We start from the raw sequence: 17,067 nt of genomic DNA on the forward strand, positions 1-17,067 counted from the left end.
ATAGATAGATAGATAGATAGATAGATAGATAGATAGATAGATAGATAGAGTACTTTATTTATACATCTGTCTGTTTCAGGTGGGAGACAGAACCAGATTACTGCTCGACAGTGAAAAAGACTGCACCGTACGACCGAGGCACCAGACTGGTCGACTTCATAGACATGGTCATACTGGACTTCCTTATGAGTAGGTTCATACTGTGTATACTGTGTTCAACAGGCCAGATTCAAATCATGCCAAAACACTTTTTCAATATTTCAGTGGCAACAATGCTGAATGGTGGATGAAGAGGTAGGTATGCTAGGCCTATGTCTACAGTCGTGCTTTGGGTGGAACTGCGTCAAATGTGGGGTATATTTTGTAGCCAGATGTGTGGGACGCAAAGGTTCTGGTTCAGATCCCATCCCTTGCCTGCCTATATGAGACCTGGGAGGATATGTCGATCTATAGGCTCTCAGGCCTGTTTCTGTTGATGAAGCAGCTCTCTCTCTCGCACACACACACACACAGACACACACACACACACACACACACACACACACACACACACACACACACACACACACACACACACACACACACACACACACACACACACACACACACACACACACACACACACACACACACATACACCCTACATGGTATACACAAGGTCTTCCTCAATGCAGGCAACACAAGGGATTGTTTTTCTTTCTCCAAAGGGGTGGTTAAATGAACATATTGAGCCATTCAAGTTGTAAAGGGAATGCCTGCAAAAGAACTATAACCTAGAGACTATTGAGAGGGGTACACACATCAAGCAAAAGAATACTAACACTTCATTTGGATACTCCGCCTTCACAGAGTCAACAGCTTATTGGTTGAGAATTGACATTCAACAATTCAACTGTTTTGCTTTGTCTGTAGCCTAGATGTTGTTTATCTTGTTAGTTGAGATTCCACACACAGATTGTGTTTGCTTCCCGTTCTACACACCTGCACCTACTGTAGTGTAATACTTTAGGTATGTTCATGAATCCTCTCATATGCTCTATTGATAATCGTCTGAACTTGTATTAAATAGTAGAATTGTTGAATGTCAACTATAAGCAGGAGCAGCAAAGAAGAAGAGGATGAAGGTAGGGTCAGGGGGGATCAAAGTGGAGTGAAAAGAGATGTGTTTTTAGCCTTTTCTGGAACATGGGGAGTGACTCTGCCGTCCTAACCATAGGGGGAAGAGCATTCCACCATTTGGGGGCGAGGCAGGAAAATAGTCTTGATCGATATATATATAGGCCTATATATATATATTCATTCCAGTCCATTGTACAATACTAGGCATGTTCAAAACTGCCTGTACCTACCTACTCTCTTGTGTGTACTATCTCAATGGTTTAAATAAGAAATTTGATACTTTCCACTTTTTCTGAGCAGGCTTTTCTGTTCAAAAAATAATAATCGCCTGGCTCAATTATGCCAAAATGAAAATAACCGCCTGACTCTAATCTTCCTTTTACCGCCCGGGTCCAAATTGATTTAGCATAATAAGCGCCCGGGCTCTTATTGGCAGAATTACGGTATATATATATATATATATATATATATATATATATATATATATATATATATATATATATATACATACACGTGTGTGTGTGTGTGTGTGTGTGTGTGTGTGTGTGTGTGTGTGTGTGTGTGTGTGTGTGTGTGTGTGTGTTGTGTGTGAAGAAAGAAAGAAACAGTCCTTTCATTACAATAAATTATTTAAATCTTGACTCATGGTGACCCAGCCTAATCAGAGAGAAGTGAAGTCACACCCCAAACAAAAATGCAAGCTACACAAATGTTGCAGGAAAACAACAAAAGTCCTTGCATGCATGTTTTCTGATCCCCGACTTGATGGTAATACAGTATGTAGCCTAGAAAAGATGGATTAAACCGGTTGATAGGATTCAGGGGTCCCCCATGCTTGCCTTTGCCTAGGGCCCCCAAATCACTAAATCCGCCCCTGTTGAAATGTTAATCTACTGTAGTCTGTAGGCTCTGATAGCCGGCCTATCCAGATCAAGTGTTAGCAGAAAACGTTGTGAAAAGGTGGCAGGTGATGAACAGCCGCAGCTGTGTGTGTGTGTGTGTGTGTGTGTGTGTGTGTGTGTGTGTGTGTGTGCGCGCGCGTGCGTGCGTGCGTGCGCGCGCGCGTGTGTGTGTGTGTGTGTGTGTGTGTGTGTGTGGGCCACTTGACCTTCACCAGCGGACTTCAGAGCGCAGCTGAAGTTTTCTGCGTCACTGTGGCAACCAGACGTCGCTGTGGTTGCGCTGCCTGACAACTTCTCCAGCCAGGTAAGAAAGTTGCTCAAGTTAGTTTAGTCGTACGTTTTATTGATCTATTTACACATTTAAGTTCTTGGTTTAAAAGTAGAAACAACACTTTGTGTTTCAGTTTTCTCTTTATTGACAGCAATAGCTACTATTTTAATGCGTTATGCAATGCGTGGCGGTGTGTTTGGCTTGTTGACATGGAGGCATAACGTTATGTTAAGTAGCCTAGTTAGCTAAAGTTAGCAAACTTGCTTGATAGTATTAGCATTGAATTTAACGTTAGCAGGGTTGTAGTGGAGGTAGGGCTACCTAACCTAAACCAGTTTATGCTCTTTGTTCTGTAGGCCTACTACTGTACTCACATTAGGCTTTGCCCTGGGGTCGAATTGTATTGTTGCAAAAGAAACAGGAGCACTGCACATTACTTGTCATGTGCATAGAAAGTTGGAGATTGTTTTTGGTAGATAAAAGTAACTTGCAGGAGGATTATAGCAAGATGTGATGGAGATTCATTCCTCAGGTTTTCCCATTTTTGTTTTTTTTTCTTATACAGAAATTCTGGTCCAAATCTTAACGAAGAATGGCAAGAAACCTGTTTTTCAGGCACCAGTTGAAAACCTGCTGATAGAGTGATCAGCAGCATGTTCGCTGAAAGACAACATGATGGAACTTCTGAGACCGGTGCCAGCAGAGACGGGACTCGGCCCGCAGCCAAGGCTAAGAAAAAGGCCCATACGCCAGCGGCCAGTGTTTGCTCAGGCCCTTCGCTGACCTTCCCACCACTATGCCGGGAGCCTCCTCTCTTCTCGGCGGCCTTTCTGTGCAAGCCGCTGTCTGGTCGCAGCACTGTCCTTCAGACTCCTGACACGCCTTTGTCAGTGGTGGAGCTCCCTCGTCTTATAGCCCGAGTGGGCCCTGAGAGGGCCATGGCTGACACGAAATGGAGAGAAGGACCTCGCCTCGTGGCCTCAGCGTTAAGCACCGACATCCCTGTCAGAGCTGCCGATGTGCTGGTTAAGGAGGCAACGGCGCAGAGGTACACAGAATACTCACCAACGCTGATTTTAACACACCCATGTTTAACTTTTAAAGTTTCACAATCACATTTTAAAGGTTTGGGGGCAGAGTGGAGCTCACCAATGATAGCTTTAAGCTATCATTGGTGTATTTTTACATAATATGTAAAAATATTAATAGCTATAGGCAAATATTGAATGATATATAGCAGAGGTTTTCAAAGGGGGGCTCCAAAGACTTTCAGGGGAGGCTCAGTGAATTGAAGTGAAAACTATTCTGTTATTAAATTAGTTATCAAAAGGAGATCACACGAGGTGAACGCTGAAGGAATGCGTGCCCGTCCGCATGTCCTCGAGTGCCCACCACCCGGGTGGGGTCGGCAAAAGGGCCTTTCTGTGTGGAGTTTGCATGTTCTCCCCGTGCCTCCCGGGGGTTTCCTTCATATAGGAACCCCCTTCACAAAAACATGCAATATCCTGGTTGCTAATGTGGTTCCTCCTCTGGTCGTTAAGGGCGCCTGTTCAGAGGGAGGGGAACTGGTTGGAATAGCGTGAACCTCCCACGTGCTATGTCCTACCGGTGAAGCTTCCTCTGTCAGGTGAAAAGAAGCGGCTGGCTGACTGCCCATGTCTCGGAGGAAGCATGGAGCCAGTCTCGGCTCTCCCCAGATCGGCAGAGGATGGAGTAGCAACCAGGATTGAGAAATCAAATGAGCACTAATGGGGGATAAAATGGGATAAAAAATCAGGAAAAAAAAAAAAAAAGGAGATCACATAGAATAACGTAAATGTGTGTGACAGAGTCAGAAACAAATAAATACCTCCAGACAGACATTTTAATGTATTTGATGTAGTCTGCAGTCAAACGGCAATATCAGGCTATTATGTTGGATCAATTATTGAGTGTGTATGGGATCAAATAACATAATCACGATCCCATAGGCATCCAGGAATTAAGCGAGTGAAACTAACCAAGTAAGCGGGGGGGGGGGGGGGTACAGGGCTTTGTCCGGGGACCGAGGGGAGGCCCACAGTAAATAAACGCAGGCTGCTAGCAGTTAGCTAGCTAACTGTTACACATACAAAACAGCTCACTCTTCTCTGCTCAGCTCCTCTCCTCCGTTCTCTTCTCTTCCAGTTTTTTTTTTTATTATTATTTTTTACCATTTCAGCAGTTCACCTGCTCTTGGCGCGCTGCTGCTCCGTCTCCTCAGACGGCGCGTGTAGTCCTCTGAATAACCGAACGCTGTATTCCAACAGCGCTCCCAATTCAGCAGGGGAAACTAAGGCTTCTGGAACATTTTAACCCAGGGCAGGATATACAGCTAAAAATTCACCAGCATCTTTTGATTTTTTTTTTCTTAAGCCAGACAAATTATAGTAAATCTCTCAAACAGTGGTTGTTTATTTACTGAAGTGGCTTAAAGGGTAGTAGTAGTAGTATTCTAATGTGCTAACTGACACTGACTGTTTACCGTTCCAGTCTTACAGATTCAAATGCATCCATGAAAATCGCAAGTCAGTCAGTCAAGGTTAAGACTGGGAAAGAGAGCAAGCCGAGAAAGCTTCCTCTCACCGGCACAGAGGTGGTTGAGATCTTTGCAGAGAAAAGACACCGGGGAGAACTGGAGTTTTATTACCTGAAAGAAGTGGGCGATGAACCTTACAGGTACTTTTTCAATGCGTTTGTCTACTGACTCTCATAGCTGTTCTTTTTTTTTATGTAGGTAGACAATGTCGCTTGAACACACACAGTTACAGACTAGTGATATGCAAAGTGACATGTATTATAACTGTCCATGTTATGGCCCCGCACTGTTCCTTTGCACTGTCATGGCTACCAACTCTCACTCATCGAGAATGACCCTCTTCACACTCTCACTCCACACCTCCTGTTTCTCACTCCAAATGTCTCATTTGAGTCCCAAGATGAAAAAGTTTGGGAACCCCTGTATGGGGTTGGTGTAGAAATGCAGGACATTTGTTTACTTCTTTTTTTTTGCTCCCTCACTTTAAAACACAGCCAGCTAGACGCCCATGCCTGTTCATATTGTATAGAGTACCCTCCCACAGGAATGAGTCCGGAAGAGCTGGATGTTAGCATCCCGGCTCCCTCGTGTCAAAGTCAAGGGGGTTTTCGTATGGGGATTTTGATTAAATGCCTGCAATAAGGTCTGTGGTTAACACACATTTATGAAACGACCGACTTTGTGTTCAGCAAGATAATCTTTTACAAGTGAGGACCCCTTTTATGATTTTCGAAGTGTAAATGCGATTCTTTTGAAATCGGGATTTTCAGAAAACGCTTCAAGAGTCATAAAGTGGTCCTCATTAAGCTTACTGAACAGGAAGTTCGTCATTTCACAATCTCTTTTTTCCAGACCTCATTTCATGTATTTAACCGAAATTCCCATACAAAAATCCTATTGACTTTGAGACGAAGAAACCAGGAAGTGCATAACTAGCTGAGTTGGCCTACAAAAATACATCATAATCTATTGTACTTTCTACCATTGCCATCTTTGGTTCTGGGTCTGTATTAAGATAATCATTTATTCAGATATTACTTATTTGGATAGACCTGAGAGGCTGTAGTGGGGTGGGGTGGGGGGGGGGTGTTGGATGATTGGAGTGACTTGGTGAGGAGCACAGATCTTTCTTATCCTATGTTTTGAAGACCAATATCTGTAATATCTGGAGGGTGTATATAACAAAAACAAGTGAGAAGTTGGCAGCCCTGCACCATGAGGTACCATACTTGTATGTCTCAGTATGTACTGTGCACAAGTTTGTACCTTCCTTGACAATAAAGTGATTCCAATTGTCATGTAAACAACCTGCACCCTAGTCAACCTCTTCTACGTCAATGAGACTTTACGACTTGTCTTTATGCTTCCCTTTCATCCAGACCATACGACCTGCAAGTGGTCCATCCCAGTAAAGCTGGCTCCGAGCACTACATCTTCTCCCCCAGCACTGTGCTGCACGTGACAGACAACGGCTATGGTGGCCTTGTCACTCTGGCACAGTGGTACAGAGAGTGTGTGCTCTGGACAGCTTTGCAGGACATCCCATTTTTCAGGGACTACAGAAAGCGCAAAGCCTTCACCCGGTAAATACATATCCACACTATGTTTTCTGTCTCGCTCACCACACATTTGTGAACGTTGTTTTTATGCCTCCGCCGGCGATAGCCAGGCCAGACGCATTATGGTTTCGGGTTGTCCATCCTTCCGTGCGTCCGATGTTCGTTAACGCGATATCTGACGAAAGCCTCCACGGAATTTCCTCAACTTTGCTTCAAATGTCGACTTGGACTCAAGGATGAACTGATTAGATTTTGGTGGTCAAAGGTCAAAGTTGAAGGTCACTGTGACCTCACGAATGCCATTTCCAAGTTCGTTAACGCGATATCTCAGGAACGCCTTGATGGAATTTCGTCCAATTTAGCTCAAACGTCGACTTGGACTCAAGGATGAACTGATTCGATTTTGGTGGTCAAACGTCAAGGTCACTGTGACCACTCGAATGCCATTTTCAAGCTCGTTAATGTGATATCTCAGAAACGCCTTGACATAATTTCTTCGAATTTGCCTCAAACGTCCACCTGGACTCAAGGATGAACTGATTAGATTTTGGTAGTCAAAGGTCAAAGTTCAAGATCACTGTGACCTCACAACCACTCGTTTCATGCTCGTTAACACGATATCTCAGGAACACCAGGCCGGAATTTCATCAAATGTGGCTCAAACATCCACTTGGACTCCAGGATGAACTCATTACATTTTGGTGGTCAAAGGTCAAGGTCACTGTGACCTCACGAATGCCATTTTTAAGCTCGGTAACGCCATATCTCAGTAACGCCTTGATGTAATTTCTTCACATTTGGCTCAAACGTCAAAGTCTGGACATACATGGATGTCGACTGCTCACTTGTTGGTGGAGGCATATATCTGCGGTACGGTTGTTTTAGTTTTGTTTGGATCTTCAGATTTGTCCAATGTTGTCTTGTGTTCTGCTGTTCCAGGTGGCACAGAAATGTGCGCAAGATTGCTTTCTGCCGCAAGTGTGAGAATCTGCAGGACATGCTGCTTATAGCCGTGCCTCAGTTCAGGAACGCTCTGTTTCTGCTCACCAGGTGTTTAAGATCAATTTACCACTCTTGAATCATAATTATATCACTACTGTTGCCTGACTCCTGTTTGAGTTATTTAGTATTTATAGAGATTCCTCACCCTCATTTGAATGTCTATTTAGAGCTATCAGACGTGCAGGAATTTGAACTGAATCATTTAACTTTTAGGTCAACTATGTAAAAATCAGATATGAATGTATGGATTACTCAACAATAATACCTTTTACAGAGTAATTGAAGAACTGAAAGGGGCGCACTGGCTGCCCCAGGATGAGTCAAAGACCTACACCCGAATGGAATTCAAGAATATCCTGACAACCAAGAAACAGGGGTGTCTGGGGATATTTGAGAAGTTATTCCAGTATCGCACTGTCATCCTGAATGCGGTAACACAACGTTTAGTTGACATACATTGAACCAGTAAAATAAAACTATAACATTAAACCCAAGTATATGAGCATAGGAAAGAAATTGTAGAATTGATCTGAGAAAATAATTGTAGAAATAATTGAAGATACACCCCCTACCTGTAATTTATTTTGTTTGGGCTAAAATGGTAGCAGCAATATACAGTAGAACGCTACTTATATTATTACTGAAGTCTCATTTGTCTCCAGGTGAAGGAGGAGAGCTATATAGCACACCAGAAGCTGCAGCTGTCCATCGAGTCCTCTAAAAAGCCAAATGAATGGAACCAACCCCTCCACCTTCAGCTGGCTCAGCAGCAGGACCTGAGGAAGGACTTGGCCCGCTCTGAGAACATCGTGCAGAAGCTGGGAAACTTGGCTGCTCTCATCAATCTAATGACCATGCAGAGCCTCGTCACGATCACCCGGCAAGACAGCTCTTCTTTCCTCAACAATGTTATGAAGGTGAATAATATAATATAATATATAATTTCCATGCGTTGTTTTCATGTAGCAGTGGTGTCCTGACCTCCACTATTAGAGAAAATAGGAAGTGAAAAAGACAATAATCTAGCCAAAATGTCTCTAGAACACAAAGATGCTTAAGCACTGCTGCAACTTTACTAGAAATATAACCAGGAGAGACGTGGAACCCAAACTATAAAATTAAATCGTGGAGGACCCACAAGATAGTCAATCAAGAAAGCATTTCATGAACATTTCGGGTGCGTTTGTAAATAGCCACTCCAACCACCAGAGCACACTCTGGTACAAACTGGGGCCCATACCATGAATGGAGGATAAACAGATCCAGGATCTTCAGTCCTTGATTAATTCAACAGGAGCCATATGTGTTTTTTTTCTTTTGTGATTCCTTCATTTGAATGCAATCTATTTTTCCTCTGGGGATCCTATATGAATGGTGACTTGCTGTTTCCAGAGAGCTGATTGGTCAGAAGGTGGGTCTTTCATGGGTTGATCTTATCCTCTGAACTTAACCTGCTCCGGAGCAGGTTAGCCGTACAGCATAAGTTACCATGGTGATCTATCTCGGTAAGAAGTGAACTAGCGTCGTAGCACAGCAAACCTAGGGTTAAACCTGAAGTTACCTCTCCAAGCCACTAATCTTGCTTCATGGTATAGGCCTCTGGACTGTCCGTAAATTGGGAGCGCTGTTGGAATACAGCGTGTTCGGTTATTCAGAGCACTACACACGCCATCTGAGGAGACGGAGTAGCAGCGCGCCAAGAGCAGGTGAACTGCTAAAATGGTGGGGGGAAAACAGAGGAAGAGAAGAGAACGGAGGAGAGGAGCTGAGCAGAGAAGAGTGAGCTGTTTGTACATGTATGTGTAACAGTTAGCTAACTGCTAGCAGCCTGCGTTTATGACCTGTTCGTTAATGCATACAGAAAGGGCACACTCTGCTTCTTGGAACAGCCGCGCTCTCATTTTAGTGTACAGCATCAGATTGGATTCACATTTTTCATTAAATTCATGGTGTGTGGATGATGGTTGTTTTTTGTGATCTTTGCTAGAGGGAGAAATCTCAGCAGTGCTGTCTCTTCCAAGCTGAGCTCATTTTCAATGCAGATGGTCGACTGGCTCTTGACCCACCAGTGCATCTGTTCCAGGAAGTGGTGAGCGAAGCACTCCTCACTATCGGCGACTCTGCACTTCAGGTGACTAACAGATTTCCACGTTTTTTTAGTTGACTCTTACTTATTCTGCTGGTTTGGTAGGAGTGCAGAGAAGCTGCATGGCCATGACCCTTTGTGGCTTAGACACCTACCGTAAATTCCGGACTATAAGCCGCACCGGTGTATAAGCCGCACCTGCAAAGTTGACTATTTTTTTCTTATATAAGCCGCACCGGACTATAAGCCGCGGGTGTTTTAATGGTATTTTTTTTTTTTTTTTTTTTGTGTTTTAATGTTTAATTACCATATGTAAGGGTTCATGCACAGAGGGGATTGTCGGGAAAGAGATGGCTGTTTGAGGAAGCTCCCATTTATTAACATTTCAACAAAACAACATAACACAACACCACCTGTGTTGTTTTTTTACAGTGCACACAGTGTCATACAGTGTCATACAGTGTGGTGAAAAGAGGGCAAGAGAGGAAATTAAAACTTATTATAGTTATATAGGATTTATAGTTAGAAAGAGTGCTAAAAAAGAGAGATTTTTTTTTTTTTTTTTTTTTTTTTTGAAAAAATCCATAGATAAGCCGCACCGTTATATAAGCCGCAGGGGCCAAAAAAGCCCAAAAAACGGGAAAAAAGGTGCGGCTTATAGTCCGGAATTTACGATATGCTTATTCAGTGGCAGGCACTGGATGGTAGTTATGCATCTGGAAATGTGTGTCTCATCTTTGGGACATTTTGAACTTGGTATAAAGAAGTGTGATTTTAAATGTATGGCTCATAATCTGAACACACCGTGAATAGAAAGTGTTTGTTTGGACTAGTGAAATGATTGAAATGCAGAGGACAAATTTAATCAATGATTAAAAAAGAATATTTGGAATATCTGAAAAATGTTTACTTGCACACATTTCAAAGTTATTGTGATATTTTTGCAAGATGAGAAAACCATATCGGTAAACAATTGTGCGGGACTACTAAAGCTTTGTTTATCTGTGTTCATTCATGTATTCACTTAAGTTCTCTAGTTTCAACAAGAAATTAGGTTGTGTTGTGCAACGTCTTGGTCCTGAACTCATAATGCAACCTCATCCTGCTCTCTCCTTCCCCTCTGGCAGATGTCGGACACTTGCGGTTTCTTCCTGGAGACCCATAGCAGCAACAACAAGATAACCTTTGTCTCTGGTTCTGCTCAGGAGTTGACCTCTGACCTCTCTGCTGTGACAGGTGAGGCCTTTGGTTTTGAGGTTGTTTCTCCGTTTCACCTGGCTGCACTATTGTTTTTGTCACCAGAAGGTCAGCTTTTCAAGAAGCTAGGAAAACAGCTTTTGTTCTGACTGACAACTATGCTTTTTTTGAAAATCTATCATGGGTTCTTTCACAGCAGTGGTGCGATGTACACTGTGAAGACAGGTCATCAACCTTGCCTGTGCATTCCCCCCCCCCCCCCCCCCCCCCCCAATTCCAGGGCAGAGTAAGGACCGCAACCGCAACGATGGGATGACTGGTCTGCGAGGTGTTTTCAGCAGGCGAGAGGTCAGAGAGCAGTCGTCTCGCTGGCTGCTGCTGCCAAAGCTGACGTCTCTCACAGCGCAGGGCCACAGGCTGCGAGGCTCCTACCAGCCTCTCTCCAAGAGACAGCTGGAGTGGCAGCTCGGCATCAATGACGTCTCAAAGCGAGTTGAGAAAGAGCAAGCCGAGATCATGCAGGCAAGAAGACTGTCACTTTAAAATTCAATACTTAACAAACCCCCATACATCACATTCCGAAACACATGTTATTATGCCCTATATTACTTGAGAGAGGCATTCCAATAGGCTAACCGGAAAAACTCACTCTTATTTCCTTGTTTGTGATAGACGGGTATCAATATTCTGTTGTTGTGATCAACAGGACAGCTCACCAAACGAATAATTTTTTCGAAAAGGCTAAAGCTAATTACAAAGAGATTTAAATTTGCTAATAGAATGTTGAGATGTGGCAAGTGTCCATTATTCGTTTACAGTTCACAAAATGGCACATATAAGTTAATTTCATATTCAGTACTTTTGTATTTAATGCTATAAGTTGTGTGTTATCTCTCTCATGTCATGTGACATCACAGCCAGCAAAATGTTCTAAAAACCTTGATTTAGTCAACCTCCATTAGAGAAATGCATCAATGCATTAAGTGTGATCCTGGTCTTAAGTGTTTCTGGTAATTGTCTCCGGATAGGAAGCTCAGTCAGAGATCCAACAGCTGTGTGACAGGTCCAAGTGGTTGGAGGACATTTGTTTCTTCACTAGCCGGTGGAGCCCAGCCTCTTTGGAGTCCATGAAGCGTCAGTCTGCCTTAGTCTATGAGGAGCACATTAAGAAGGTCCGCGACTGGACGGAAAGGATCTGCACACTGCCCCCGTCGTTCTCCACCTCCAACCGACTGTTCATCATCCACTGCACCCTCATCCAGGAGAATCTAGGTATGTTCATCATCCACTGCGCTCGCATCCAGGAGAATCTAGGTATGTTCATCATCCACTGTGCTCGCATCCAGGAGAATCTAGGTATGTTCATCATCCACTGTGCTCGCATCCAGGACAATCTAGGTATGTTCATCATCCACTGCGCTCGCATCCAGGAGAATTTAGGTATGTTCATCATCCACTGTGTCTACCAACCACAGTCAAAAGTTGCCAGCATTTTGATAGTGCCAGCCACCAGCCAAATGCTGGAAAATTTTAATGAATCTTCCCACCCTGATGTTTGCATATAAAGTGTGTTGGGGTGGCAGGATAGGGAAGTGGGCGTATTGGTCACCAGTGACTGGTTTGAATCCCCCATGGTTAGCCAGATATCTGGAATAGCAAAAGTCAGTAGAAGTCCTCAGTACACATGCATTGGGCAGCTCCCAGGTCTGTGTGTGTCAAATTAAACAAAGTGTGTTTGTGTAAAGTCCCACTGATTGTCACACAATCTGTGAAATTTGTTCTCCGCATTTGGCCGCGCTCCGGAATCACATGGTGATTTAACCCCCCAATTCCAACCCTTTGATGCTGGGCAAATGGGTCCCATTTTTATAGTCTTTGGTATGACTCGGCCGGGGATCGAACTCACGACCTCCCAGTCTCAGGGCGGACACTCAGACCACAAGGCCACTGAGCTGGTGTGTGTGTGTGAGTGAGTGTGGGTGTGTGTGTGTGAGTGTGCGCATGGGTGTGTGCATGTGTGTGTCTGCGTGCGTGTGTGTGTGTGTCGGTGCGTGTGTGCGGTGGCTTGGTGTTCTGTGAAACTTTGTGCTCTTTATGTGGGTTTTTTGGTTGAGTGGCTGCTCTTTGCCCGTGTTTCCACAGGACGGCGGCTGAAGTCCATCGAGGAGAAAGTGTTCAAACAGCTGGTTGAGCAGATGAAGCTGCGCTCGCAGAGCCTCATAGCATACCTGAAGAGGACTACTGCTGAGCTCAAGACAGAACCTGTAGACATCTATGACTTTGCAAAATACGCTTCCGTGGTATGGAATTGTTTAAACTATTTGCATGTATAAAAAAAATAAAATTAATTACATAAAACGCCTACAGACTGTAAGATTTTAGCAATCTTATAAGCTTATTGCAGGCCACACTGTGCGACATTGGATGGATGGTTATCAGACATCGTTGTAGCTGTCACCCTCAAAATTCGCCCTAGGCTATCTCTGGTCGCAAGACTGTGACAACAGCCGTCTTTCAACCTATCTCACTGCGTTTTTGTAGCCACGACAAAAGATATCTCCAGTTTCTCCACGTTGGTCATCTTTCGTCTGGGACAGCCAAAAATCACACAGTCTGTCAAAGGCTTTAGAAAAGAAATATATTTTACAGGTGAGATATATAAAAAAAAAAGGCAGCCAGTGGGGTCATCAAATCTCAAAAGAACAAAGAAACACATTAGACAAAAGAAGATTAGACACAATAAACTAAATAACAGCAAAACCCAACTCAATTATATAACAGAATCAAAATGCATAAACGATAAAACTACCAGTATTACTGATGATTATCAACTTGGTAGCTATAGTCCTAAAACTGATTAAAAAATGATAATAGTCATTCACATCCATTTAGTTAAACTCAATACAATTTCCCCCTGCATTGATGCTACTGTACAAGGACGGCACTCTGATTTGTTGAAGAAGTGTCACAGCTATGACAGTTTATGCTTTCTTTTACATTCTCCCCAACTTTTGTCCATACTTTTTAATTCTCCATTTCAAGAGTTTCACCTCGTCAGAGCTTGTAATGCGGTCATTTCAGTGAGCACCAGTGAGTCTGTAATTGGCGAGCTGACAGAGTGCATAAGTGCACTCTTTATGGTCATGAGCTGTTAAACGTGCAAAAATTAGCATTCAAGTCAAAGTGAGAGTTAAAAAATAAATCTACTAAAACTGCAGTTACAGAGTTTTTCAACGACAGCAGCAGCATCTAGCCGTAGGGGCCTACAGTGACCTCTGGACCAGGGGAGATATTCCACACCACTGAGATTGGTGGAAATGGATAACTTTGCTTTCTTTCCGCAGGTGAGGAAGTCTGAGAAAGTGTTGGCTGACACGGAGCAACGTTTAGAGTACATCCACTCCCTCCAGGATACCATCTGCATAAACTACAGGAAGATGACTGAACAGGAGGTGACTTTGGAAGAACAGGTCTGCAGGCAGAAATGTGAATTTGTTGTCATTAATAAACACATTACGACCCAATTTCATGCATCATTTCAGAACGTTCTAGCTGTTTGCTCTCATTTCCTCCCTGTCTGCTTTTGCACTGTGGCCTGTGTTTGTGTGCCTCTGCGTTTAGATGCTGAGCTTGTGGGGTTGCTATGTTCCTCTCTTGAAGCAAGCAGAGGACACTGTGTGCCAGCGTCTTCCCTCAGTGGCCGACGCACTGGACCGAATGGTCACGTCTTTGGTCTGTGATCTGGACAAAGCGGTGTCTAATGCCACGTCGGGGCCCTTCCTCGACCCCGCCCAGAATGCCAATGAAATGTTCTCCAAACTTAACGTTAGGTGCAGACAGGTGCATGCTGCTAGTGCAAAGCTCAAAGATCTTAGCAGGACCAGTGAAAACCTAAGAGGTGAGGTGGTAGAAAATTGTGGAAATTAACAAATTGTGTCGTCCCCCCCTCCCCTTCTTTATGATCATGCTAAACCTGGGAATTTGAAAGAAGATAGTAACGCACAGCAATAATACGTTTTCAGGAGGTGCTGATCACCGAAATCGCGAACTTGAGGATGAAGAAAGTGTCGCACACTCACTGCTCCATATGCAAAAAGTTTTTAATGAAATGACGTTTCGGCCTGTGGCCTTCTTCAGATTCAGAATTAAGAATTAATTCAGATTAAGAATTAAGATTAAGAATCTGAAGAAGGCCACAGGCCGAAACATCATTTCATTAAAAACTTTTTGCATATGGAGCAGTGAGTGTGCCACATCCTCAAACCTGGGAATTTGAAAAAATACAACTGTTTTACAAATGTCATGGGGATTTGTTCAGAATATTTCAACTTAATGTGAAACTTGGCCACTAGTAAAGCAAAACACTTTCCAATAACAACAACATCACTGTTGTTGTTGTTGCCTACAATACTAATGGGACATAGTGATGGAATTTACTCATTTCATGCCTCTTCTCATCAGTGTGTCTTGTTGCTTCCCATTAGAAGAGCCACTGGATTTGACCGTTGTGACAACAGCCATTCAAGAGGTCGACGCCCGCAAGGAACTGTGGGAACTGATGAGTGTGTACACGACTTGGATACAAGAATGGAGGCAGATGCTCTTCAGCGAGGTAAGATGTCATGTACATGTACTGTATGGACTCCTTTTTGCTTTTTGCTTCACTCTGGATGACCTGAATAATTGAAAACCATGGCACCTGCTGCCTGTGCCATTAAGTTATTTTTATATAAACGAACACCATTTATATGCATTTATATGGATAATACAAATCTTTTCACATATATTTTTGATAGTTGGCGGTGTCACAAGCTCAAGAGAAAGTCGACGTGTGGCGGCAGCAGGCTGCGTCTCTGGCCAGGACCATACCTACCCATGATTCAGTGCTGCAGGAGACTCTACGTATGCTGGAACACCTCAGCCATCAGCTTGCAGTCATGGCGAAGCTGTGGAGCCCCACACTCAAACATAAGCACTGGAGAACAATTTTCCAAGGTCAGAGACTGTGCCGTGGTTTTAACATGCATGCAAGTTGTGTGAGACCCATACCTAAAGTGATAAAAATACATCTGTTCTGGCAGACATGGGCCTACTGTATGTCCCAGAGATGAAGCTGACTGTTGCTGAACTGATGTCTAAACAGCTCGGAGATCACCAGAAACACATTAACAAGGTGAGAATAGGAGAGGGGGTGTTTGGGGGGGGGGGGGGGGGGGGGTACACTGGGACATTTTGGGCTGTGTAGACCATGAAACAAAAGGGCACAGAAAACAATCACAAATCCACTTCAAGGATTACTGGCGACAAGAAGTTCCAGTGAGTCTGTGCGGCAATGCTGAGGCAACTACTGTATGTATTGTCGCCAAGTAGTGCAGACAAAAAAAAACCTATGCCCGACATAACTCATCGTTGATATCTTTTCTTTGCGCTTAATTGATGAGCTATGTTTTCCTCTGTCAGATATGCAGAGAAGCAAAGGCAGAGTGCGACATGGAGCAGAACCTACGGCAGCTTCAGCAGGAATGGGAAGCCAGACTTTTCCGACTGGATACGTTCACTGTGTGGCAAGACGATGAATCACAACATGGATTGACGTGCACACACAGTCAACACTCCTGTGATGGCGCTACACTCACCTTCACAGGTGAGACTCAACTGCTGCCGCCCTTTGGCTCCATCACCTGGAGGAATTGTTTGGTGAACAATACATGTGGCATGTTTACAGTGCTAATTTGGTTTGATTCTGTAAGATTCCGGAAACCATTTTCCATTTTCCTAACCTTATTCTGCTTCTATCCCCCCCGCCCCGCCCCGCCCCGACCCGCCCCGCCCGATTTTTTTATCCCCCATTAGTGCTAATTTTAATTAATTTATCCTGGTTGCTGCTCCACCCTCTGCCGATCTGGGGAGAGCCGAAACTGGCTCCATGCTTCCTCCGAGACATGGGCAGTTAGCCAGCCGCTTCTTTTTCACCTGACAGAGGAAGCTTCACCGGTAGGACATAGCACGTGGGAGGTTCACGCTATTCCAACCAGTTCCCCTCCCTCTGAACAGGCGCCCTTAATGACCAGAGGAGGAACCACATTAGCAACCAGGATATTGCATGTTTTGGTGAAGGGGGTTCCTATATGAAGGAAACGGGGAGGGACGGGGAGAACATGCAAACTCCACACAGAAAGGCCCTTTTGACGACCCCACCCGGGCGGTGGGCACTCGAGGACATGCGGACGAGCACGCATTCCTTCAGCGTTCACAGCGTCCCAGGTGGGAATTGAACCCAGGACCTTCGAGCTGTGAGGCGACGACGCTTACCACTGCACCACCGTACCCCCCCTATTAATTGCAGCTTAGATGCAGAATGAATGCAAAAAGTA

The 17,067-nt window shown here is 44.2% G+C and overlaps 2 protein-coding genes across 2 annotated transcripts in view; both read left to right on the forward strand.

Annotated features, from left to right (window-relative positions):
* Nucleotides 1-17,067, forward strand: part of LOC310775822 (extracellular serine/threonine protein kinase FAM20C-like) — a gene marked incomplete at both ends in the record, with an annotated part of 75,357 nt that overhangs the window by 8,282 nt on the left and 50,008 nt on the right. The window contains one exon of the mRNA XM_083635951.1: nt 80-189. Within this exon, the coding sequence (XP_083492077.1) occupies nt 80-189 (110 nt within the window). The remainder of the gene's footprint in view (nt 1-79; nt 190-17,067) is intronic.
* Nucleotides 2,946-17,067, forward strand: part of dnhd1 (dynein heavy chain domain 1) — a gene marked incomplete at its 5' end in the record, with an annotated part of 61,512 nt that continues 47,390 nt past the window's right edge. The window contains 16 exons of the mRNA XM_083635013.1: nt 2,946-3,340; nt 6,229-6,432; nt 7,348-7,458; nt 7,685-7,841; nt 8,073-8,327; nt 9,398-9,541; nt 10,624-10,732; nt 10,974-11,215; nt 11,722-12,133; nt 12,836-12,993; nt 14,038-14,163; nt 14,315-14,591; nt 15,178-15,305; nt 15,490-15,688; nt 15,775-15,866; nt 16,154-16,337. Coding sequence (XP_083491139.1) covers nt 2,946-3,340; nt 6,229-6,432; nt 7,348-7,458; nt 7,685-7,841; nt 8,073-8,327; nt 9,398-9,541; nt 10,624-10,732; nt 10,974-11,215; nt 11,722-12,133; nt 12,836-12,993; nt 14,038-14,163; nt 14,315-14,591; nt 15,178-15,305; nt 15,490-15,688; nt 15,775-15,866; nt 16,154-16,337 — 3,193 coding nt within the window. The remainder of the gene's footprint in view (nt 3,341-6,228; nt 6,433-7,347; nt 7,459-7,684; nt 7,842-8,072; nt 8,328-9,397; nt 9,542-10,623; nt 10,733-10,973; nt 11,216-11,721; nt 12,134-12,835; nt 12,994-14,037; nt 14,164-14,314; nt 14,592-15,177; nt 15,306-15,489; nt 15,689-15,774; nt 15,867-16,153; nt 16,338-17,067) is intronic.

Source organism: Poromitra crassiceps, assembly GCF_964638095.1.
Source record: "Poromitra crassiceps genome assembly, chromosome: 4".
Taxonomy (NCBI): domain Eukaryota; kingdom Metazoa; phylum Chordata; class Actinopteri; order Beryciformes; family Melamphaidae; genus Poromitra; species Poromitra crassiceps.